This window comes from Urocampus carinirostris, chromosome 10 (assembly GCF_059441175.1).
Source record: "Urocampus carinirostris isolate Australia breed hairy pipefish chromosome 10, RoL_Ucar_1.0, whole genome shotgun sequence".
Lineage (NCBI taxonomy): Eukaryota > Metazoa > Chordata > Actinopteri > Syngnathiformes > Syngnathidae > Urocampus > Urocampus carinirostris.
Genome location: NC_142358.1, coordinates 11,958,096 through 11,983,061, shown reverse-complemented (window position 1 = coordinate 11,983,061; position 24,966 = coordinate 11,958,096). Strand labels below are relative to the sequence as shown.

Sequence of the window (24,966 nt, the reverse complement as noted above, 5' to 3'; positions counted from 1 at the left end):
ACATTGTGAACCATTGTATGGAACAAGACTAGACATGGCACACTCCGAGGTAAACATGTTATAAAGTATTTAAAGAGAAAAAAAGGTAAAAGACTGTCAAGATAAAAATAGTTTCAACATAGGGGTTCCTGAAGATACAGACCTAAGGTATGATACTAGTGTAATGAAAAATAATAGTACATCGGAACAATAATACAATAAGAAGAAGTGAAATAACATTTGGCAGCAACAAAAAAAAGATATGTCGAAAGATTTGTTTTTACAGTTTTCTGCGCATGTCATTTAGGGAGAAATAGCTGTGGGTAATAAGCTCTCTCTGAGCCTGTTTGTCCTAGTTTTGAGGGACCTGTAGCACCTTCCAGTGGGCAAGAGGTCAAAGAGGAGGTGGCCATGGTGGTAAAAGTCATTTGTATTGTTGATGGCTCTGCTGTGGTATAGCAAGCCAGCACTGTCCATTAGACTGGGCAGAGAACAATGGATAATGTCATGTGCTGTGTTGATCACTTTCTGTTTGTTTTTCCTGCCTGTTGCCGTGCTCCCACCATACCACATGGTAACACTGTATGCCAGAAACCTCTCCTGTGGCTTTGTAGAAGGACATTAACAACTTCTGTTCCAGGTTGCTCCTGAGAACCCTCAAGAAGTGGAGTTGCTGCTGGGCCTTCCCCACCTCAGCCCGAGTGGGGATGGACCATGGACCAGGTGAGGTCCTCGGAGATGTGCATGCCCAGCAGTTTGAAGGAGTGGACTCTCTGCACAGTGTCCATTGATGATGAGTGGACCTGGGTCCGTGCTTGCAGTCCTGAAATCTAGTATGACTTTCTTGGATTCAGTGGTGTTGAGTATTAGTTTACTGAACACCACGTCATCAATGTCTCCACCTTCTTCCGGTATGGCACCTCATCGATATCAGAGGCGAGTCCCACCAAGATGGTGTCATCAGAAAACTTGACAATCGTGTTTGTGGAATAGATTGGTGAACAGTTCGAGGTATACAGGGTGAACAGTAGAAGGCTAAGCACACATCCTTGGGGGAATCCGTTGCTCAGCATCAGTGTGGAAGAGAAGTGTTGGCCGAGTTTCACAGATTGCAAGCAGTTGTAGAGAAAGTCCATAATCCAACGGCAGATGGAGGAGGAGAGCCCCAGGTGGGAAAATTTGTCCACCAGGGTCTTTGGGACAATGTTATTAAACACAGAACTGAATTCCAGGATGGGCATATCTTCTGCGTTTCTCAAAATGGCTTAGCACAGCATGAAGAGCGGGGTTTATTGCGTTGTCAGTAGAGCGGTTTGCCCTGTAGGCAAACTGATGATAGTCCAGCATGGGGAATAGGGAACCTTTGATGTGCTGGAACACCAAGCTCTCAAAGCATTGTATGACCACAGGCTTAAGCGCGACAGGCCTGTAGTCACTGAAGCCGACCACTGATGACTTCTCTGGGATGGGGATGATGGAGGAGGTCTTGTGGCAGAGTAGTATGTATAAGTGGGTAAAGTCAAACTCTTCATTGTCATAAAGTCAAACACTTCATTGTCATTTCTGTCATTTCTTAATAGTTTCTGCAGCAAAAACAGAGAACTGAAATTTTCTCTCAGCCCTCGGTGTCTAGAATATAAAACAAAAAACACAAAAACACAATGCTAGGACACACTACACTGAGACACACATGCATGACAGTACAACAGATAAATAGACACATAAGTGCACACATAAGTCATAAAGTGCATAATGGTACCTTGTAAACAAAAAGTTCCGAGTTGGTCAAAAGGTTCTGAGTTGTAAAGCACATGTGTATGATTGTGCAATGAGCAAGGTGAGCTTATTTTGGTCCTAGTTAAATTGTTAAAGTGATGTAGTTTCCTGGAGGCAGTGAGTGTGTGTCCGTTTGTTGAAAAAGATAAAAATAAAAAATGAATAAAAGGTGAGAGTCAGGCTCTAGGTGGAGCGGGCAATGTTGAGAGAGTGGCTGTGAGGAAGGATGGGAGAGCAGGGAGTTCAGTTTCCTGACAGCCTGGTAGATGAAGCTGTCCCGCAGTCTGCTGGTCCCAGGGCGCCGGCTCCGCAGTCTCCTGCCTGATGGCAGCAGGCTGAAGAAACTGGGTAGGTGGGGTCTCTCTTAATGGAAAGACCTTTGCTGGTGAGGCGAGAGGTGTACAGGTCCTGAAGGGATGGGAGATAGGCACAGATGATCTTTTCCGCGGCTCTCGTGCGCTGGAAGGTTTTCTTACAGGAACCCGAGGAGGCTCTGTACCATACGGTGATGCCGAAGGTCAGGGTGCTAAGATATGGGCCAGGGCTCTGTTTTTTCTCAGTCACCAAAAATATTGGTAAGAATTACGGATAATACTACACAATTATTTCCACCCCAACTACTACTACTACTACTACTACTACTACTACTACTGATAATAATACTAATAATAATCATCATCATCATTATCATCATCATGATAAAAAAAAACAATAATTCTAACCATCGTAAAACACAAGTTAACCTCTTAACTTCGCCGGACTTTTGATAAATAAATGCGTGTCTGTATGATGTCAATAGTTACTGAAATATGACATGCCACATATCAATGGAAAGCTTAAACTCTTGGGATTCAAGATATGGTGATCAGTTCAAAATATTCTCATCGCAGAAACACCACGATCAGTCTGAAACAAGATACCCAAAAACTATAAAGCCGGTGTAACTCACCCTGGCCGTCATCAAATTCGTTGAATGTCCACAAAAATGGCTATGTTACAATCCAGAGAATCCAACTCTGTCAAATATACTCCAAAACCTACGATAATGCCGACAGATAAAAAAAATCGATGTTCCTAGTAATATTCCGTTTGTTTTGCTCCAAAACTACCACTTAAAAATAAAGTGAGTCATAAAATTATTCCCAAAATGATCGTTAGCCACTGACTTTTTAATTGACACCAATCTCAGCCAATAGCAGGCTTTTTTTATGGTCCACAGCCTGTTTGATAAACGAGAGATTGCCTACCCGTACCTCCGAATATCTTTAGCCAGTAGTAACCAATTCCAATGATGATTAACACTTTAGTTAGCCAATGAAATTCCCAAGACAATTCTATGCCTTTTTTCAGAGGTGTATTCAAATTAGAGCTGAAAATAAACCCGTGCAAGGCAATTCTTGAGCACAATCATTGCTTTGACTAGTAGAAAGAGAAGTCAAGCATTTACAACTCTTTACCAATTTCTAAAAAAAATGACAAAATAAAATACACATTTGAAAAAGTTTTAGTGTTGTTTAACTGGTTCTCTCCAAATGGACACTTTTGGAAATGCCAAAACTACTCGCAAAAAAATGTGTAAAATGCAAATATTAGTTTTTCAGATTGTGTTACAATTTTACAAGGTACCAGGTGGCTTCAAGCTATTGTCTCACCTGTTTTCCAGCTAATATGCCCATTGTTAGGAATTAAATATTAATATGTACCGTTTACCAAATTGTTCGAATTCTTTATCTGACTCCATTAACCAAACACAACATACCTAACAATGCACGCTCGTTTCTTGAAGGAAAAGATGGACAAGAGACCGGCATTTCTACACGAGTGCAGATTTAACACAATTTAAACAATTTAGCTAAGTGAACTCCATCGAATATATGGCCGAATTAGCTGAATTAGTGTCGCTTGAGTCTCGGTCAAGCCTCCTCTCTCTATCTTCTGCGTCTCTCTTTCGGCCAGCGTTTTTTCCGCAAGCTGGTGTGCCGGCTCCTCCCATGGGCCTGCCAGGAAAGCCCCCACGTGGCTCCACACACCTCGCCTTGATGTTTGAAATAGTCAAAAGATCCCCAAGCGTTTCTACGTCACCAGGGCCCCTCTGCACCGAGAAGTGCTGATTATCTTATCAGCCCTTTGTCCCAGTTCCCCGCTGTTCCTGTAAACATCATTCTCCACTAGGTGGCATTGACCTCTCCCCACAGCTCAGCCAGTGAATATTTTTTGCATTTAAATGTAATTTGTATTTGATCGTACAAAATCCTTTATAGTCAAATGTATAAAACCCTTCACCATGCTACACTTATCTGCAGGCATTTAATTGCAAAAGAAAAATCCTGGCACGAATAAAAACATTCTATGTCTGTGTGTTCCAACTGAGATTACTCAATGTTAGTTGACCGTGCAGTGATTATTTCGTTGGAGACAAAACTTTTGTATGTTACCTTTCAAAAGAGACCAAAAGGGTCCATATTCTCCAAATGGTTCGAGAACAGTCTTTAATTTACTTTGGGTACGTCTTGTATAGGGAATTTAGGCGAATTGTACAGAAACGTTAAGCGGTTAATACTGTACATGAATAAATAGATTAATACATTGAAAATAGGGTTACTGTATCTTTAAACGAACACGGGGGGCGGAGCCTGAAATGCGGAAAAGGCAATGAGCTAACCATCATAACGTGACTAGTGAGTTAAGTTAGCGTGACAATTTTGTTCACTATCTCTCTGGACGCTCTTCTCTTTAGCAATGTCGGACTCCGTGAAGAACGTTGTGATTTTTGGGGCCACGGGAATGACCGGCCTGGCCACATTGCCGCTCGCTGCTGCAGGTGAGAGACGACGGATGACATCATCGCGCCGTGACGTAACTAATTCCAGTTTAGAATACTGTAGTGTATATATTTTAGGTTTACTTAGTAACTTTCTGGTCCAAGTGACGCCAAATCCTTGTCAAATCCATGTAATATTAAAATAACGTTATTATGTCTTGTTGACTCTTTTTTTATATATAATCCCGCGTTGAGCATGTTTAACATAGAGAAAAAAAATCTTGTTTTGAATATATCAGTCGGAAATTTGTTAGAATTGTTTGGGAAATATTAATGTTATATTATGATATTCATCACTTTCCTAAAAAACCGGCTTGACTTTTTTTTTATATTTATACAAGCGAAAAAATAAAAGGTGAAAAATTAAAATCTAAAGAAGGAAAAACCGGAGCCTTTACATTTTTCCCAATCAATAAATTAATAAATTGAGGAGTCAGCTACGTAAGATCATACCTGTCAACTTGAGCCATTTGCTACCCTTATCAATGATTGTAAATCCTAATATTGAGCGATAATGAACCTTACAAAAATGTGGCACCTATTTACTCACAGCAAGACAGACTATGTAGAAAAAAAAACAAGATCATTTTTATAAAACAAGTTTATTTTATTTCACAAATAATCAACACAAACAATTCTTTCTGCACCATTCTTAGTTATGTTCCCTACTTTCAGTAAATTAATTATTTCTTATTAATCACAACAGTATATTTACTTTTGTTCCCCCTTACAAATATTGTTATACGGTGTACACAATTTGAAATGATCAATTAAATTGTATAAAATACGGCGAACATTTATATGTTTGCAGGCATGGTTTCATGCAATGTTAATAAATAAATAAATAACTCCAATAGTTCTGAACACAGTTGCTGAAAAATAGTTAGAATTGTTTGTGAAGAGCTCAAGTCATATTATGATATTGATAGTTTTCCTTAAAGAAATGGCCTATTTATTATTAATTAAAGAAAGAGCATATACGTTCAACACCGATTGATTTTAATCATTAATGCAATCTTGTGAAATGTGCATCTAGCTATGTAAGTTGAGGGTAATAGCATCCTAAGATGTAAATTAAATATAAAGTGATTGAGGAGGTTTGGTCCAAAAAAAGCTGAGTCAAGTTGGGTTAGGTTGGCATGGTAATGATAGATGCTTGTTATCTTGCTTGTGCAGGAGGGGCGATGTCACTCCGACCGTTTGGTAACATTTGGGTGTGTTTCTGTAAGTGTGTAGGTGTGGAAGACTAGAACTAGATGTCAGGGACATCTGGTAGCATCAAATCATTGAAAGAAGGTTCCACTTCTGAGAGGTTATAGAAAGGGAATATTAGATGTATACTACTTTCTCTTATATTTTTGGTTCTATGATTACCATTAAGTTCCCCAAAAACATGCAATAAAAGCAAAAGAAAATCCAGTTCACAACAATGCTTACGACGATGCTCTCATGCGCTCTTTCCTACATCCTGCAGACTACAACGTGACAGTTCTTGTGCGCGACCCCGCCAAATTGCCGACAGACCACAAGGCGTCCAGAGTCGTGGTGGGTGACGTGCTCAATAAAGACGATGTGAAGAAAGCAATGGAGGGGCAGGACGCTGCCATTATCATCCTGGGAACCAGGAACGACCTCAGTGAGAACGAAACTCTTAATACAGAACATGATTCAATCACTTTTCAAATACTAAAATTCTCATGCTACCAAAAAAAGAATAAATTGATGCACACATCAAAACATTACATAACCAAAACAGTTTTTCAATAATAACTCTTTCAAAATCCTGCACCCACTGGTTTCCTTTAACATCTTAACTTTCAACATTTATTTTTAAAGACATAATGCGTTTCCCAGCAGGTTCCCCTTTCCCCACCCAAATTAGATTAAAACCTGAAGTTCAAAAAGAAAGCGTAGACTCAAAGAGGGGTCTGGAGTCACCCAGAAAGGCAACAATATCCTTACTTACCAAAAATACCTCATTTTGTTGGTTGAAAAAAATAGAAACAAAAAACCTTACATCAGTCCTCACATTTTTCAAAAACAAAAACAAAATGACACCAAAAACCTCACACGCAAAAACTCACGGGGATCCATAAAAATCTCATATGGAAAAAAACCTTTCCACCAAATTCAAATTGAAACATGAACTCCAAACACAAACTCAAGACTCAAAATGGTTTCTAGAGTTGTAATCACAGCCAAAAATGCTACACTTGCAAGAAATGTCCACATTCTGTTGAGTGATTTTTTTTTAACCCTATATCCTCATATTGTGCAAGTACAGGAAAACAGACACACAACCAAAAGCCTCTCATACAAAAAAATACACTCCACTTAAATGAAATTGAAACCTCAATTCCATAAACAAAATATAGACTCAAAAGGGGTAATAGATTTGTAAGCACAGGCATACGTATACTGATCACCCAGAAAAATCATCATTCTGTAGTTTGGTGGTAAAAAAATCTAATGTTGGTCCTCATGTTGTATAAGTACAAGAAAAAAGACACACCCAAAAATATCACACGCAAAAAGTCTCTCACATCCAAATACCTCTCAAATGAAAAAGACCCTTTTCTTACAAAAAACCCAAAACATATTAGTAAAAACTCTCACATGAAAAGTCAACAATACTTTTTCCACTCTTCAGAGACAGTTTCTTCCCCAAGGCCATCACCACCCTAAACAAGCACACAAGACTGTGAATATATATATATATATATATATATATATATATATATATATATATATATATATATATATATATATAGCAATTCTCTGGAGATGGTGTTTAACGATTTGTTGAATTGTATGTTAAAATATATAGTGTGGCTTCTTCCCCCCCCCCCCCCAAAAAAAAAAAACAATATCAAAATATTTTTACTTTTATGGCACTTTTGGTAAAAACTGTTCCTTACCGCTGCTCTATACAATAACATTGGTTAGCAAAATAATAAACTTTAAGATAAGGGTTTTTGGTCAAATATATGGCTGCATCTACTCATCACTGCAATGTTCTTTACTCATTTGGATTGAATGCTATTTCTGCACTATATAGGTGCAGTACATTCTTTCTAAGGATGTTCACATTGACATTTTACTAAACATCAATTGAGCAATGAATGTTATAGCTTGACAAAATTATGTAGACACAACAAACTCGAGTGTCGGGTTTCCTTCAGGCCCGACCACCGTCATGTCTGAAGGCACCAAAAACATCGTGGAAATCATGAAGTCTCGCGGAATCCGCAAAGTGGTGGGCTGCATGTCAGGTACGCCTCTTCACACTATATACACGTGTTTACTTTCCAGAAATGTTCTTAATCGTTTGTTTTCTCCCTGTCTCGGGTTGGCTAGCCTTCCTGCTGTGGGATCGCGCCAAAGTGCCGCCGCGCTTGCTAGCCGTCACCGAGGACCACGACAGGATGTACGACGTCCTGAAAACGTCCGGCTTGGACTACGTGGCCGTCATGCCGCCTCACATTGACAGTCAGTGTGGACTCAGCAATTCCAACATAAATATCCATCCATCCATTATCTGCACCGCTTATCCTCAGTAGGGTCGCGGTAGGCAGGAGCCCATCCCAGCTATCTTCGGGCAGTGGGCAGGGGACACCCTGAACTGGTTACCAGCCTGTCACAGGGCACACAGGGGCAGACAATTCGCTCACTCATTCACACCTAGGGACAATTTGGATCGGCCAATTAACCTGACATGCATGTTTTTGGAATGTGGGAGGAAACCGCAGTGCCCGGAGTAAAACCCATGCAAGTACAGGGAGAACATGCAAACTCCACACAGGAAGGCTGGCATCTGGATTTTAACCCATGACCTTAGAACTGTGTCAGGAACGTGCTAACCACTACACTGTCGTGCCCAACATTAATAATGAACAACAAATAATAAGTCTTGAAAGATTTTTTGCATATACTTTCACAAGGTTTCTGTTTTTTGGGGGTACCTGTAGCAGCAAGATAGCTCATGTTATGTTAAATGAATATGGATATTTACGATTATTTTAAAAAAAGGCATGTTATGTGATAGTTCATGTGTTTTTGCTTAGCATTAAAATCAATATTGCTTTATTTCAATGAATGTTTTTCTACTACTAAGAGGCGCTAAATAACACTAACCTTTTTAAGATTTGATGAATTAATTAGAAATTATTATATTAAATTATATTAATGCCAGATTTTAAGGGATTCATAATTTTGGAGGGAAATATCAGTGACCATGCCATTTAATGCTTTTTTTTTTCCAATGTGCTGCACAGACAATCTTCCACTCACAGAGCGCTACTCGGTGACGGAGAACGAACTGAGAGGCCGAGCAATCTCCAAACACGACCTGGGACACTTCATGGTCAGTTGTCTGTCAACCAACGCTTGGGATGGCAAGACTGTCGGCGTGTGGGGGGATTACAAATAAGTCTCAATGTAAAACCAATGAAAAAAAGGTATATTTTTTTGATATTGATTGAAATCTTTCATACAGACACCCACCATGCAAATTCTATCAAATTCAATATTTGAAATCTTGGATCTTATCAGAAATGTTGTGTTGTGTGCTTTCAAATAAAACAACTTTGAAAATGATTTGTGACGTACATTATTCTCATCCTTATCCTGATAAGTGTATAACACAGAACCAAGGGGACGTGTATCCGCGTATATCGACAATGTTTGATTTGACTCCACCAATATAATTCGAACACATAAAAAATGCACTTTGTGCCAACCGATGAGACATAACATACGCCCTTACACAGAATAAATCACATTCTAAAAACATACATAAAGCTGACATTAAGTTAGCAAAGAAAAACTATAACAATTGTCATGGTTTTTGGCATTGTACATTTTCTAAATATTGCAACTCACATATATCAAAGTCTAGAACTGCGGGCCACATTCGGCCCCTGAGGTTTTTATATATATACATATATATGTATATATAATTTTTGATTGTATGTTACTTCTCTTTGAAGAATTTATTTTGTTTGTTTAAAATATTTTGGACTTTTCTCTACTCCATTCCGATAATGTTTCAAAAAAGGTTTCAGTTGAGTGATTTGTACAAAATTACTATTATTATTATTTTTTAATTATCATTATGCTTATCACTGCCAGTTCAGCGTGTCCCCTGCCCACTGTCGGGCTCCTATACCCCCACGACCCTAGTGAGGATAAGCGGCGCAGAAAATAGATGTATTATTATTATTAGTTTTTCTTTTATTTTTAGCTAATTTTGTCTACTTTTGCTAAAACAGAAACCAAAACCTACTCATGCCAACTCGTGCCTAAATAATACCGGCTTAACTTTTCATATAATTGGAAGTTTAATGAAAAAAATACAAACGTATCATTTTTTTTCAAACTGCTCCTATTTACCTTTTCATTTTTTTGCACAGCCTTTCACAAGGTTTTTGATTTTTTTTTGTACCCTTAGCAGTAAGTTGGTGGATAATCATGTCCACTCTCTCTAGGTGAGGCAGATTTCTTGACCTGTGATTATTCTTTAAATGCACGTTTATATATATATATATATATTTTAATGAATGACGTTTCACCAGTGGGAGGCGCTATATAATACACAATGCCCCTTTTTAGAGTTCTGTCACATTCGCTTGAGGCCCTCTGGTGGCCCACAAAAAAAACAAGTTACGAAAAGTATTTTGGTGACTAAGGAAAATTCTAAAACATGGGCCCAACCAGCGCGTTTTGGGGGGTGCTTAAGCGCCCCCACATTCAACCGAAGCACTCCCCAAACTTTTAGCATTTTAAAAAATGTTAAAAACTCTCTTACTCTTAATAAAGTAAAGGATTAAAAAAATGAGTGCAAAAATATAGAATTTATACACGAGGTTGACCTACTTCCAGGTAATAAAAAGGTGAGACAGGTGTCATGGTTTTGAGTAGAAAATGTCTTTAAGAGGGAAAGGACGTGTGTAATTAGCGCGTGTGTGGCACAGTTCTGAGGTCATGGAATCAAACCTTCTTGTGTGGAGTTTGCATGTTCACCCCGTTTCCTCCGGGCACTCCATTTTCCTCCCATATTCCAAAAACATGCATGTCAGTTTAATCGGCCAATCCAAATTGTCCCTAGATGTGAATGAGCGAGTGAGTTGTCAGTCTCTATGTGCCCTGCGACTGGCTGGCAACCAGTTCAGGGTGTCCCCTGCCCACTGCCAGAAGATAGCTCTGATGGGTTCCAGCACCCCCGTGACCCTACTGAGGATAAGTGGTCCAGATAATAGATGGATGGATAGATGTCTTCAAGAGCAATGATACCTCTAAGCATCCACATGTCTGAGCAATTGTACAAATTGGAACAACGGTGAGCAACATCAATCCTGCGTGTGGCAACCAAATAATTATCAACCATGTCCCAAAACCCGAGATCAAATCAAGTTACATTTTGCTGAGAATCTGGCAATCGTATGGTAATTAATGAATTGGTAAATGTGCTATTGGAGAGGTTATACGGGCCACGAATGTATGTTTGTTTGTTTTTTAAATTTGGCCTCCGTAGGGAATTTATTTTTCACTGACAGGAAGAGGGAGGTGGGGTTAATACAGTAAGTACTGTCACGGCAGAGCGTGCAAAAGATGATCTGTCTACAGCACCTGGAATTCCCAGACTCTCCCATTTGAGTAAAAACCTTCCTGAGATCAGGTGTTCTCTGGGTTGTATGGCAGGTTTTCACAGTTACCTTTACATCAAAATGAATATTTTCTTACATAATAGTAACAGTTTGTGGGTGTATTTACTCGGTCGCGCAATCGAGAACTGTATTTAATCACACTTTGTTTTAGTGGAAGTAGTGATGGCAAAGTACCAGCTCGGTGGCCTTGGAGGTAGGGCGCCTGCCCCAAGAATAGGAGGTTGCTGGTTCAAGCCTCGACCGACTTACATAAACATTGGAATTGGGGCGTTTGGTCACCTAATGACTCCCAACACATCAGTTGGGTTGAGCGAGAGGGCTGGGAATCCCCTCCTCTTTATCAATCTCCCAGAGAGAGTCAGAATTGTGAATGTGATCTTGACTCCAGCCACCTCCACTAGGGGGATATGGTAGTGTTGGTAAAATGATTGACTTGGGATATCTGCCGATCATTTGAATGTAATACCAGATATTTCAGCAACCTTTAACCCAAGAAAAAGAGAATATTTTTCATGTAAATGTAAACAGTCAGTCTCCTGTGACGTTTAATAATACAACGGAAGCAAAAAATGTCAAGTTGTTTTAATACCATAGTCAAGCAGAAAGTAACTTGTTCAACATACTGCGCAAAGGCAGTAACTCACTGAAAGTTGCGTACAACGTGCATCCACCGCTTCAACTGCGGGGACGAGCTCCTCCGTGACCCTGGCCCCTGCCTCTACAGTCCCCCATTTCATTTCTTCCTAGCAGCAGTTAAATGAACATGCATCTTTTTCAAAATTTGATTGGCAGAGCAAGACGGCGATATATAAACTGCAGTATAGAGAAAATTGTTGTTTACTTCCATCTTCCTCTACACTTGCGGGACATGGACTCTAGCAGCAAAACTGGAAAAGAAAAGCTAGGTGATGCGATGCTACATGAAACTTCAAGGCATCAGCTACTTAGCCCATGTGACAAACAAAACGGCGCGCAACAGAGGGCACATTGGACCCCATGAAGAACTGTTGTCAAATGCACAGACGGGAAACTTCCGTGGTATGGTCACGTCACAAGATCATCAGGACTTCCAGGGCACAGTCCAAAGGGGCAGGAGGAGACGAAGACCGAAATAGAACCGGGCCGACAACATTAAGGAATGGACTGGTGCCAAGAACTTGCCCAGGACCGTCAACAGTGGAGAAGGCTGTCCAGAGTTGCATCCTCATTAGTGCCCCTACGACCTATGCGGTTAAGCGATCCGTGAACCATGGTAGGAAAAAATATATTTGTATTGTTTTCATGCACGCTTAATTTTGTTTATTCAATCTCGTGTTAATATAGACTTCAAAATACGGTGTTTTAAAAAAACCATACCCTTATGCACTGTAATTCTGGCCAAATTATCTAAGATGTTTTTTTTTTTAGAAATGTAGAACCTTGATTTTTTTCGTACTGAATAGATTTTTGTGTGCGCTAATAAGGTCTGGCCAGTGCGCCATTACGCACACGCGCAGTTTAGAGGGAACATTGGCCAAGAGGAAGGTTACGGGAAGTATAATTACTCAGTTCACCAAATCACCCTCACTTCCGGTAAGGGTGCATTTGGTCTGCCGCACAGCCAATCGGAGATCTTCGCGACTTTGACACGCACAGCTGATGCCGGAGCGTTTTCTGAAGGTGGAGAGAGAAACAGAAGAGACACTTGTTGTTGCCGAGCAGCAAACCGCCGTCGCCGGCTTCATTCTTCACTTCTCACCGCTGCCTCCAGGTGAGACATTCAAGTTTCTATCATATGGTCAGCTTCTCATTGACTCGTGATGACTAAAACAAGAAGATGATACATTTATGATATGTGTTGTGACCACAGCACTGACAATACCAAAATAAACGACATTTTATTATTTGTTTTAATTTTTTGTTTGTTTTTATGTTTTTCATTTTGAATAATAAGTACATAATATTTTCTTTGTAGTACAATTTTAAAAAGCCAATACGCCTGAAGGATAAACACTGCATGCCCACGCAGTGCATTGCTCTGTTTGATATGTTGACCTCTCATTGCTGTCCTATCTGTTGACATGACAACACACTGGGACACAAATATATTTACAGTGTACACAAGCACTCACTCAAAGAGTGCACTAGTTTTATGCACACATCAGCCATGATTATCTTATCCCTGGGAGCATTACATCTTTTTCTTGGCTGGGAGAATTAGAGGCATGCTTTTGGATGCATCGACATTGAATTGTCAGAGAGCAAGAACACTTTTCCTTCACTCTATTTATATCAATCTGCCAGGTAACTACAAAAGTAAACAATCCAATGCCTATATTTGGGTTTAGATGCTTGTAAATGGTTCATGCAGATGCAGAATCTTGTATACTTATAGATGAACAAAGTGGCCTTCACCTCAAAACATGGACAATCGCTGCTTCAAAGATTAAAAAGGGGAAATCCCATGGCAATTATTTCATCTGTGGCAGTGACGTTATGCGAGGTTCTTGTCTGGTGAGGCACAGTCAGATTTACAAATAAATGAAACTGCGTTTTATTAATAATTTATATGGAAGAATGCAATGTATAAAATGCAATTGTTTTTTATTGTTTTACCTTAGCTTATAATTTAAGTCTCCTTTTGAATAAAATCATCAATAAATGGATAATCTTCCATTGTGGGAAAAAAAAATAGTAGAGGCTTGACTTGCTGTCTGTCAAGAACCGGAACTGGATCAGGACCCAAATGTGTGACGTTTCTCACTCAAGCCTTTTATTTTACGGGAAATGGGGAGTTATGCACGTTAGGCAACAGTCTGGTATGGAATGATAGGAAGCCAGAGGCCGACGAGATCGATTCCAATTGCCCGAGCAGATATCGGACGGATGGGGTCGATACCGGACAGGACGGGACAGACAGGATAGATATCAAAACAGAATATCGAAATTAAACAGTACAAACAAGACGAGAATGAAACTGGAAACTGAAATTAAACAGGACAAGATAAACGGATACAATCAATATCAGGCAGGAAATACCCACAGGAAACAGGAATGAGTCGAAACCCACGTCTTGCGGGGCAGAGGTTCGTTGACGGACTGACAAAGCAAGAGTGAGAGCACTGATCTTAAATAGACGGAGAGTCAATCTGTCAACGAGTCGCAGCTGGCGCCACACGGCCATGGCCAATTGTGCGCCATGGCAACCGTGACACTGTCAGCTTGCAAATATCATCACTTGTTCTATTGTTTGGGGCTGAGGTGTGTGCCGAATCAGAATCCTTGGTCTCACTATCACCCTCTGCCATAAAGCAAGAGAATGGCATGCCTCACTCTGCATCTGCAAATGCTCAGCGCAGTAATACGTTACATACTAATCATATTATTAATATAATTAATATTATGTAAAACTTCTCGAATGACAAAATCAGAATATTGTGAAGTTATTAAATGAGACCATTGAAGGTATTCAAATTTTACATTTCCACATGATTAAAACAAGACAGTTTTGGGGTGGTGCTCAAGCACCCCTAAATTCAACTCAAGCACCCCCCAAAAGTATAGCATTTTAACTTTCTCTTTCTTAATAAAGGACATGATAGGCACAAATATGAAGAAAACGCCAGATTAAAAAAAAGGAATGCCATACAAAAAATGTTAACGTTGCGTCGAAAATACTCCACTGCCTGGAAATGGTTCAATCCGTTTGACTCAGAGCGCCACTCTCCTCCAAGCTCATCTTTCGCTCGGCTAGTGTCACTTGCGGAATAGTGGGGGAGTCAGCCATACACTATGGGGGCTCAGCACCCCCAAAGCTCTCAACCTAAACCCGCCCCTGCATTTTCGTGATGACGGGTGTCTCACCTGCCTCCCACAAACTGATCTGTTGCTAGGTTGAAAAACAAGATTCCGACATCTGTATATAAGGCATGTTACAAAGCAACTGTGCTCCACAGGAACTTGAATGTCTATGTCAACGTTGTCTGCATGTCGACGCACCGTCATCATCCTCTTGACTTCCTTACCGCACCTTTTTGCAGGTAACCACCCAACTAACCCAATGCATTTGGTAGAATGCCTTCAGCAGGGACCTCATTTCCTCCAAGAAGTAATTAAAGACGACTATAAATGCTATGTTGAAATAATTTATCCTATAGAATAACCTAGCCAAACATTACATTTGAAGGTATATTTTAATGTAAATTGTCTGCATTTCTATAGCACTTTTCAAGTCAATGAAGACCTCCCAAAGCACTTTACAATGTGCTTCACCCTTACCCATTCACACACACACTCACACCCCGATTGCAGCGTCAGCCATGCAACTACCTGCTTATCGGGGGCATTAGGGATTCAGTCTTGCTCAAGGACACTTCAATATATAACACGGGAATCGAACCTGCGACCTTTTGATCCCAAGACGAGCGCTTTACTCCTGAGCTACTGCTTCAAACAAGTTTTCAAAATCAAAAGACTAGGAGTTTAGGGATACATTAAAAGGGAGAGTGTGTATTATTTGACCACTAGGTGTCGCTCTGTTGTATCCTGCAAACCAAAAACAAATGCTAAAAGCAAAAGGAATAAACTAGAGACCAGTTTTACTTCTCTTTTCTTCTCTTTTTTGTTTTTGGGGGTACCTGTAGCAGCAAGATGTGGGACAATAATGTCAGCTTCCAGTAGTTGAGGCTCATGTTAAGTATGATAAAATGCTAATTTCTGGACGTTTTAAAAAATTGATGTGACGAGATTTTCCATAAGCGATTATCCCCTAAAACTATTCCTTAAAGGGACAGGGTGTATTATTTGACCTCTAGGTGTTGCTAAATTTTGTAATGTAATTGGTATAAAAAACACAGAAATAATACAAACTACGGCAACTCAAAGTGACCAAAAGGCACAGTTTTTCTTCTCGTTGTTTTGCCCAGCCTTTTGAAAGGTTTTAGTTTTTTGGGTAACTGTAGCAACAAGTACTTGTGTCTATTTTTAAACCAAAATAGCATTTTTCTTAAATATTTTTTATCACTAAGAGGCTCTTAATATCACATACCAGCCTGTTTTTGGAGGGGGGCACCCCCCAAAATTATAACATTTTTAAAACTTAGGCTAGGCTTAAATAGGACGAAAAATGCTAAATAAAAAAAAAGTAAAGCAAAAAATAATATGAACAACGGAGTGTCAGAAATACTCCACTGCCTTGAAATGGTTCAGTCCATTGGACCATACAACACTATGACTTTGTTATCGTCTGTGTTTTATTATGTAAAAAAGGACCATGTTCGGATGAGAGGTTAATACCCACAGTAACTAGAAAGAAATTCACAATTACACAATGTCTATGGTGACACACCTGAACAGTGTTGAATGATCCTAAATCACTTTAAGTGACTTTTTTTTATTTTTTTAACTAGTCAGACACTCTGGGTGCTCAGTACCCCCAAAGCTCTGAACCCAAAATTGCCTCTGTCAAACACCGTCCCTTTAACATTTACACAATGCTTCCGTGCCATGTACAGTCCGCCTGAGGAACTGCTCGCACCCCCTGGTGCCGGAGCATGGGGGCTTCCGTTGTGAGCCGTCCCCCTGCCGGGGTTTCCCCCATAAAAGCTCTGTCCATCTTTTCTGCGAGGACGGCTATCGAACGCCCAAGACTCCCTTCTCCCGCTGCTATCACGGCGCTTGGAAGCCGCCCATCGCTCCCTGCGTCAGCGTCAAAGGTGAGTGTTCAGACGGAGGAAGGGTCAAAGTTGTTTTTGCGAGGGTCCGGAAAACGGAATCCCAAGGAGGCCAAAATCCTCCATGTTGTAGCGATTTTATTTCTAAACAATTTTATGATCAGGAATGAGCCTTGTTAAATGAAGGATACTTACAAAAGTGGCCTTCCGAGGACCCGATTCCGCCGCGTCTCGTTGACCTTTTGTTCGCTTACTAATTTGGAAAATGCAAAACCTTCTACGAGCTATGCAAGTCAGGGGTGTGCACAAAGAGACTCTAGGTGGTGTTAAAGCTTATGCACATCCGCACTCATTTCTTTATTTATTATTCTCCAACTAATTTCTTGGCATCTTTCCATCGACCCTTCCCTCCTTCCTAAAATACAATACACCGTTTACTGAAGTCCTTCCTTCCTGTCTCCCTTCCTCCTTTCCTTCCTTCCTTCCTTCCTTCCTTCCTTCCTTCCTTCCTTCCTTCCTTCCTTCCTTCCTTCCTTCCTTCCTTACTTCCTTTTATACACAGTTTACTGAGGTATTTTCTTTGCTTCCATCATCTTTGTTTGCTTCCTTCATTATTGTTTCTTTCTTTGTTTGTTTCTTTCTTCATTTCTTTCTTTGTTTCTTTCTTCATTCCTTTCTTTGTTCCTTTCTTTGTTCCTTCATTCCTTCCTTCTTTCCTTCCTTCCTTCCTTTTATACACAGTTTACTGAGGTATTTTCTTTGCTTCCATCATCCCCGTTTGCTTCCTTCATCTTTGTTTGTTTCTTTCTGTTTCTTTCTTTGTTTCTTTCTTTGTTTCTTTCTTTGTTTCTTTCTTTGTTTCTTTCTTTGTTTCTTTCTTTGTTTCTTTCTTTGTTCCTTCCTTCCTGCTTCCTTCTTTTTGTCCTTCCTTCCCTTCTTCCTTTGATACACAGTTTACTAAGGTCTTTTTCTTTCATTCTTTCATTCTTTCCCTACAATTATTTCACCAGTACAAATGTAAAAAATATGCAATTTCACATGCCCTTTGGGTTCAAATTCTTTTAAACTACTGATTAATTTTAGTATTTTATCAGACATTAAAAAATGTGTTAAAAGTGTGTTTTCAAAAAGACACGGGAGCTGCCATTAAAAATGATTTGAGTCCACATGGAATTAGAACAATTTCTGTTCTGCGAAAAAATCGTAAAGCACAATTTCAAATTTGTGGTTTGTCATAAATGCCAATTGTATTTGACGAGCCTGCATACAAAGCGTTTCCTATAATGGACCAAGGTTTAAAGACGCTGACCTAAATCTTCTCTGAAGTTCTTCTTTTCGTCCTTCCGCAAGTCATCGCGGGTTTGGTTTCACTCTTAAAGGGGGCCCTGATTCATCAAAAAATGACACTATGTTACATTATGCACAGTTTAAACGTCATACATGAGTTCAAAAGATCAAATCTAGTTTGAAAGCAAAACCTAAAACCTTGACCTAAACATAAAGCCCCACTAATCATGTTGTATTTTATTGAATTTTCCAATTTGATTTAATTATTTATTTTAGTGCCACGTCTTTGTCTTTTGTTAATGGTTTTGGGAACAGGAAGTAGATCGGATAGAGGAAGTGAAAAAAAACCCCACCAGAATTAACACGAACGAAACAGACAAAAAGCGAACCGCAGAAACATCAAAAACTTGTCCACGCTTTTACCCACAATGCCCAGTACTGCTGTGACAGAAAAAAAAAACACTCAATTGTAAAATCTTTTGGTTCATACGGTTGCTTAAAAATCCTTGAAAATGCTTGAATTTTTATGTTGTGTTTTCAAGGTTCGAAAATTCCTCTGTGATGCCTTATGTGACCCAACGGTACACAATAAAAGATTTCACCACAAACCGGTTTTTGGTGCTGGGTATAAATATCATTACAAAACGCTATGAAAAAAATCCTGATCATTTAAATGAGTTGATTTTTCTAAAACCAGATTTTAGGTCAGTACTGTTAACCTGTTACAGAATTTCTTCCCCACCCCCCTTTCCTATCACCACAAGTACTTGTGTCAACAATATTTTTTTATCCTTTCGCTTAAATCGAATTTCCTTGTCATGTAAATAAACTGTAGTTTGTTAAAATCAAAAGGGTGTATTATTTGTGTGTCTATATTATTTTCTTTTTGGACTGATCAATCATCAATGCAAAATCAATCAATTGAAGCTAAAAATATGTTTAGAGTATTGTTACCTTCATGATAAACGCCAGACAAAATGTGAAGCTATTTTGATCTAATTCGTTGGGGAAACTAAGCTTCACCGAATCTCTAACCACCGAATTAGATTCTGAACCAAATAATCAATTTACTCTACATTAATTAGGAATATAGTAAAATATGAAAAATGGTACACAAAATGTGCTAAATTATCTGCCCGGAGGTAGTAGAGATACATAATTTTTGGAGGAAGATGATATCAGATATTACACTCAAAAAATATTTTCGCCCGAAGACACTGCTCATTTTTAATATTGTCACATTTGATTTTATTATACTGAAAAAACGAGTTTCAAAAATTGTTCCACTGGTAGATCATTTTGCTCATTTCAGGAAATATTTTGTTACTTTACAAAGCAAGTGTTAAATATGACCCTTGAAAACACTTTTAAAATATGTGACATAAATAACAGTCGTTAAATGTTCGAGAGCCCAACACAGATGTTCTTAAAACCCTAATCTTGCCTTCAAACTGTAAACCTTACACCTGACGAGTGTTTTGAAGCCTGAGTAACCTGTGGAACGCTTTGGAAAATAGCTCTCCAGTTATGGATCAAAGACACCTTGTAGTAAATTGTGATTTTTGACCTATTATAGGCCATTTAACTCATCTTTTAAGACCTACAACTTGGTCATAACATAATATAAACATAGTAATAACACAATAATTTTCAAACTGGCCCTTCGCTCTATTTAGCTAAAATAAAATGTAGCTCTCGGCTTCAAAATGTTTAGTGACCACCGTTTTAAAGCCTAAACTGAATTTGAAGGCCTAATGTGAAACCACAACTCGCTTTGAAACCGTCCTGCTTGCCTCTACAGGGGGCCCTCGCATCAACACCAACAGCAGCGAAGACTTTTGGGCCCCCAATGTAGCCACGACCGCTGTGGACGTGTCCATATTTCTGCTTACCACCACTGGCTGCCTCGTGGTGAAGTCCCGCCTCTGTCCTTGTCAATCACACAGGTGAGAAGGTTCCAGCTATCACTCGCACACGCGACTCAAGTCGTGTAGTTGGTTGAAACAATTTTTAGTAAGAGTTACCAGTTACTTCCCAGTTACCCCCAAATTCACATTCACGTATCCTAGTTTCTTGGGCACCACTTCCTGTGGTGTGTCTTGGGCAAGTATAGCCTGATGGCGGCCATCCCCCTCCAAGCAATTTTTGGGTAAGGTTTAGTTCCCCCATATGAAACAGATACTGGTTTGCATGGTTACCAGTAGCAGGAGAAGCATCCTGATCTGACTCAGATACAGCACCTTCATAATCTGGTTGATGTAGTTTTTCAGTGTAAAGCGTCATCCCTTTCTAACACAAAAAATTTGTGTGTTACTATAAAAGTAAATATCTAGATAAATAAGCGTATATTCTCGCATGGCCACAAAATAAAAGACATGGAAGAAAACGTGTTCAACAATCTGTGGAAGCAGTGGAGCCTTCATATTTGTTGTCTTTTGCAATCTTGAGAGCTTGCAAACTAACATTTAGCCAAGACACTCCATATCCATTTTGTCTCTGGTTTCAAACTACTTAACGATTCCTGGTCCATTTCTGGGTACGCTCCAGGACATTTTGATTTCTCCAGCCATGGTGTAATGCAAAATTAATTTCAACAACAACAAACAAAAATATTTGACTAAAGCAGTCAAAAAACACAAACAATGTGTTGAAGCAGTCATACAAATATAAAACTTAAAGGTTTAGATCTTTCAAGTGTTCAATGTTGAAATTAACTTTGGAGCCTGCTGTTGTGAGTATTGTGTCAGCCACATGCTTTTACACTGTCATAAAGACACGCTCTGAGGTGGCTACGGCAAGGCTGGAGGGTCAAAATTACATACCTGTCAACCTGTACGTTCAATTTACAAAGTACATTTATTATGCATTTTAAGACGTGTACGGCGTACAAGAAAATCTGTAAGGAAAAACGCAAATTTGTCAATTACACAGACTATGAGGAAACGGCAAATCAATCAAGTCAAACGAGTTTGAGTTGTGTAGTGAACCTTTTAAGAGAACCAGCTTTTTCGGCTCAACTCAGTAAAGAGAGCCAGCTCTCAAACGGCTCACTTGCTTTGATGCATTACATTACGAATTATTATGTTGTATAAAGAAGTTAAGGAAAAAAAGGAAGTATAAAAGGAGAAAATGAAAAAAGACAGGTTTGTGGTTATCCCTTTAATCAGTATACTACCAACAATAATTTAATGCAGAAAACGAATTCTTAATTTAAATAATAAAAATGTATTATTCTACTTAATTATATTTGCATGTATTTTTTCCTTCTACGTCCAAGCTACTTAATTTTTGAACTTTTTTTATGATAAACCTCATTCATGTCGAGTAACTCAGTATCTCACAACAAAATATAACATACAAAATACAACAATATATATGATATAACGAAACACATGTACAATATAACATGTTAAACTTAATAAATAAACACGTTTGGAAAAAAAAATATGGTGTAAGATTATTTAGTATTTTGTAAGGGGAAATACGACAGTTTGTAAGGGCATGGAGCCCTGGAGCTTGACAGGTATGAAAATAAAATACAAAACATAAGCAAATGAAATCTCTACCACTAGGTGTTTGAGCGGCATTGTGTGGGTCTAGATCGCTCTTTTCCTGACCAGTCTAAAAGTAATTGCATTCCAGGAATGTGTTCCTTTGTAACTTGTTAGTTACAATACTGTCCATGATTCATTGACGTGATCTCTCCCAGCAGACGCCGGTCTTCGGACCAGCTGGACCTGATGGCCGAGGGGCTTCCCGTCTCGCTTCCGTCCTATGAGGAGGCCGTGTACGGCAGCTGGGGCCAGCCCCTTGCCCCCAGGCCGGGACCCACCCAGCTCCTTCTGACACTGGAGCCCCCCACCAACCAATCCACCCCTGACATCCTGCCGCCTCCATACGAGGAAGTCTCTGCCCGGACGAGTGAATCCCGACAGCTGGACAAGTTGGTATGAAGGATGGATGCTACGTGGTTTGGATTGACAGCTGATGGATGTGATGACTTGACACTTTTTTTTGTCTTGTACTTTGTCGGACCTGGCGGTTGGCGTTCCATTTGAAGGTGATTGGCCAGTTTGCACTCGTCTGACATACACTACCGTTCAAAGGTTTAGGGTTGCCCAGGCAATATGTTTTGTTTTCAATGAAACAAATCACACTTCTATTCATCAAATGAGTTGTCCAATGCCTTTGTTGTTTTGCTCATATGAATCTCTTCCTTTTGTTAGCTAGTCTCAGATATGGCTTTTTCTTTGCCGGAAGGCCAGCATCTCGTGGTCGCCTCTTCACTGTAGATGTTGACAGTGGTGTTTTACGGGTATTCTTTCATGAAGCTGCTCGTTGAGGACCTGTAAGGTGTCTAATTTTAAAACTAGAGACTCTAAAGTACTTGTCCTCTTGCTTGGTTGTGCCTCCCATTTCTCTTTCTTCTCAGTTTAGAGCCTGCTTTTGCTGTCCTCTGAGGGAGGTAGTGCACACCGTTGTTGGAGATCTTCACTTTCTTGGCAGTTTCTCACATGGAGTACCTTTCATTTCTTAGAACAAGAACAAACTGTCAAGTTTCAGATGATAGTCCTCTTTTTCAATCCAAATGTCTAATCACACCCATAAATGTGATGCTTTAGATACTTGACTTGCTCAAAGAAAGATCAGTTTTGTAGTTTCTCTGACAAGCTCAAATGTTATCACTTGTGCTAACATCATTGCACAAGGGTTTTCTAATAATCCATTAGCCTTCTAAAACAATTAGCAAATACAATGTTCTGGTAAAAACACTGCAGTGCTGGTTGCTGGAAATGGACCTATGTAATGTAAAAAACAGACATTGGCAGCTAAAATAGTCATTAACTGTGTTACTGATGTGGGGAGTGTTTTACTGATTAGTTCAGTGTTACCTTTATTGAAAAAACAAAAACAAAAAAAACAACGAGTTTTTCCTTATAAAAATAACATTCCTAAGTGACCCCCAACTTTTGAACGGTAGTGTATGTTGCGCCGTAAACGGGAGTGTGTGCGAGTGCAATCACGCTGTTATGGAAACCTGTGTAGTCATAGCAACCAACCAGGATTCATGATGTTATTTTCAACAGTGTGTTAATATTTTCGGGTTCATTTGTGGAATGAAGCCTCTCAGATCGAATGAGAAGTGACTATTCATTAATATAACCAAGACTGAAATAATTAAGATCCTGCTTTTAAACCTTGTACCTAGACTTGAAGGGTCCTACTGTACACACAAGCAGGACTTTGTAATAAATCAAAGATTATATTTATATGAAAATGATCAAATTGCACATTGAATGTATTTGTTATTTTTATGAATGCCACACTCTATATACGATTGTCATAATTGATAAATACACCATTATGCCTGTTTTGTCATCTATTTGGTAGCTAATGTTTTCCATTTCTTACTATGAAAATTACTTAAAGTGAAAAGTTACCAAATGTACAAATAAAATAATGACAATACTAGGTTTCATTCTGATTATTATTGCATTTGTGGAAAATGAATTAAAGAATAGAATCCATGTTTCATCCATCATTTAGGAATTAACTGTCTACCGAAGACAACTAGTAGCAAATGGCTGCCCCAAGATGAATTAAAAAGGGAATTCTAGCAATATTTTAGGAAACAATATTTTTTACGACCCTATTTGGACCACTGAGTATTTTGCCTGTTACATGAATAGTGTAGAAAAATCTTCCCATAAATACCTTCTAAAAAATCCATAATACATAGATGTATGCCAAAACATTATGAGGTTATAACGATTTGAATTTTGTCACAAAGGAATAGGTTTTTAATCTTAAAGTTTTGGAAAAAAAAAAGCTTGTCAATGATGTGTTTTTCACAAATCATAGATTTCAGGAAACTAAGACTGCAATTAAATGCACTTCTGGGAAATGAAGATAGAATGTGGAATTTGTTTTTGAGGAAAAAAATTCTTAATGACAAAAAGTTACCGGACACCAGGGCAGACAACTCTGAACAGTTGCCTGCCCCATTTTTTTCACCACTTGAAACTCAATAAGACGACTTATCGCAAAAAAACCCATTGTTTAAGGATTGATAATCAGAATATATAACAGAACAACACTTTAAAATTAAGTTTATTATAAATCTACTTACAACATTCCTTGCATGTGTATGACATCGCTGTTTTCCATCTGCCATCAGTATGTACAGGTACCTGTATTTACTCATCTTCATTCATGCAATGTTTGCGTTGCGTCGTTCGTTAATGTACGTTTACGTTTTGTAGCGTCATAAATTTTGTTAGCTTCTTTTGAATATTTCTTCTGGGGCTAAGGTTTTGGCTTTATTCCTGGTAAGGATATGTCAGAGTGTGAATTTTCTTCATGCGATAAGCAGGACGTTGTGGTTCCGCCTTTAAGCATATTTATTTCTCAACAGCAACCAAACAATAACATGGCTCCATCCAATACAACATGGCACTCAACAATTAGCAAAACGAAATATGGTGCGTGCGTAATGACATCACACAAGGAAAACGTCTTACCGCAATCCCACCAGTAAGAGCGCTATTAAATTGACAAAACAATTCCTAACCACGTATCCATTTTCTTGTGTTCTCTCTGCGCCTACTTTGGAAAATTATATGCAAATGCACAACCTTATAACGCTCGGGAAAGTCCGGAAGCACAGTTATTCGATGCAGGCTTCTGATTGGCTGCCGAGTCCGCAAATTGCCAAACGAACCGAAATTCCGATATTTCCAAAACGATTTCAAAATCGGAATAAAACATTTCATTTGTTGAAAAAAAA

General features: G+C 39.1%; 2 protein-coding genes across 4 annotated transcripts; both read left to right on the top strand.

Annotated features, from left to right (window-relative positions):
- Nucleotides 1-4,388: 4,388 nt before the first annotated feature.
- On the top strand, nucleotides 4,389-9,172 carry blvrb (biliverdin reductase B). Its single transcript, XM_088345421.1, has 5 exons — nucleotides 4,389-4,576; nucleotides 6,051-6,212; nucleotides 7,759-7,848; nucleotides 7,934-8,065; nucleotides 8,851-9,172. The coding sequence occupies exons 1-5, from the start codon at nucleotides 4,495-4,497 to the stop codon at nucleotides 9,003-9,005; spliced, it is 621 nt and encodes a 206-aa protein (XP_088201547.1). The 5' UTR covers nucleotides 4,389-4,494; the 3' UTR covers nucleotides 9,006-9,172.
- A 3,652-nt stretch (nucleotides 9,173-12,824) lies between these two features.
- On the top strand, nucleotides 12,825-23,651 carry LOC148357729 (sushi domain-containing protein 6). Of its 3 annotated transcripts, none has more exons than XM_088345456.1 (5): nucleotides 12,825-12,991; nucleotides 15,177-15,260; nucleotides 16,734-16,934; nucleotides 19,981-20,125; nucleotides 21,892-23,651. In XM_088345456.1, exons 2-5 carry the CDS (start codon nucleotides 15,185-15,187, stop codon nucleotides 22,130-22,132), a joined length of 663 nt encoding a protein of 220 aa, XP_088201582.1. In that variant the 5' UTR covers nucleotides 12,825-12,991; nucleotides 15,177-15,184; the 3' UTR covers nucleotides 22,133-23,651. The 3 variants fall into 3 exon arrangements, with proteins under 3 accessions (XP_088201582.1, XP_088201580.1, XP_088201581.1); XM_088345454.1 differs by having other exon boundaries at nucleotides 21,889-23,651; XM_088345455.1 differs by lacking the exon at nucleotides 12,825-12,991 and adding an exon at nucleotides 13,395-13,524 and having other exon boundaries at nucleotides 21,889-23,651.
- The last annotated feature ends 1,315 nt before the right edge of the window (nucleotides 23,652-24,966 follow it).

Excerpts from the sequence above, each read along its gene's own strand:
- blvrb (XM_088345421.1), top strand. The coding sequence starts at position 4,495 with ATGTCGGACTCCGTGAAGAACGTTGTGATTTTTGGGGCCACGGGAATG. Across the intron at positions 4,577-6,050 it reads ATTGCCGCTCGCTGCTGCAG|ACTACAACGTGACAGTTCTT; the intron begins GTGAGAGACGAC and ends TACATCCTGCAG. Across the intron at positions 6,213-7,758 it reads GGGAACCAGGAACGACCTCA|GCCCGACCACCGTCATGTCT; the intron begins GTGAGAACGAAA and ends GGTTTCCTTCAG.
- LOC148357729 (XM_088345454.1), top strand. The coding sequence starts at position 15,185 with ATGTCTATGTCAACGTTGTCTGCATGTCGACGCACCGTCATCATCCTC. Across the intron at positions 16,935-19,980 it reads TCCCTGCGTCAGCGTCAAAG|GGGGCCCTCGCATCAACACC; the intron begins GTGAGTGTTCAG and ends TTGCCTCTACAG. Across the intron at positions 20,126-21,888 it reads TGTCCTTGTCAATCACACAG|CAGACGCCGGTCTTCGGACC; the intron begins GTGAGAAGGTTC and ends GATCTCTCCCAG.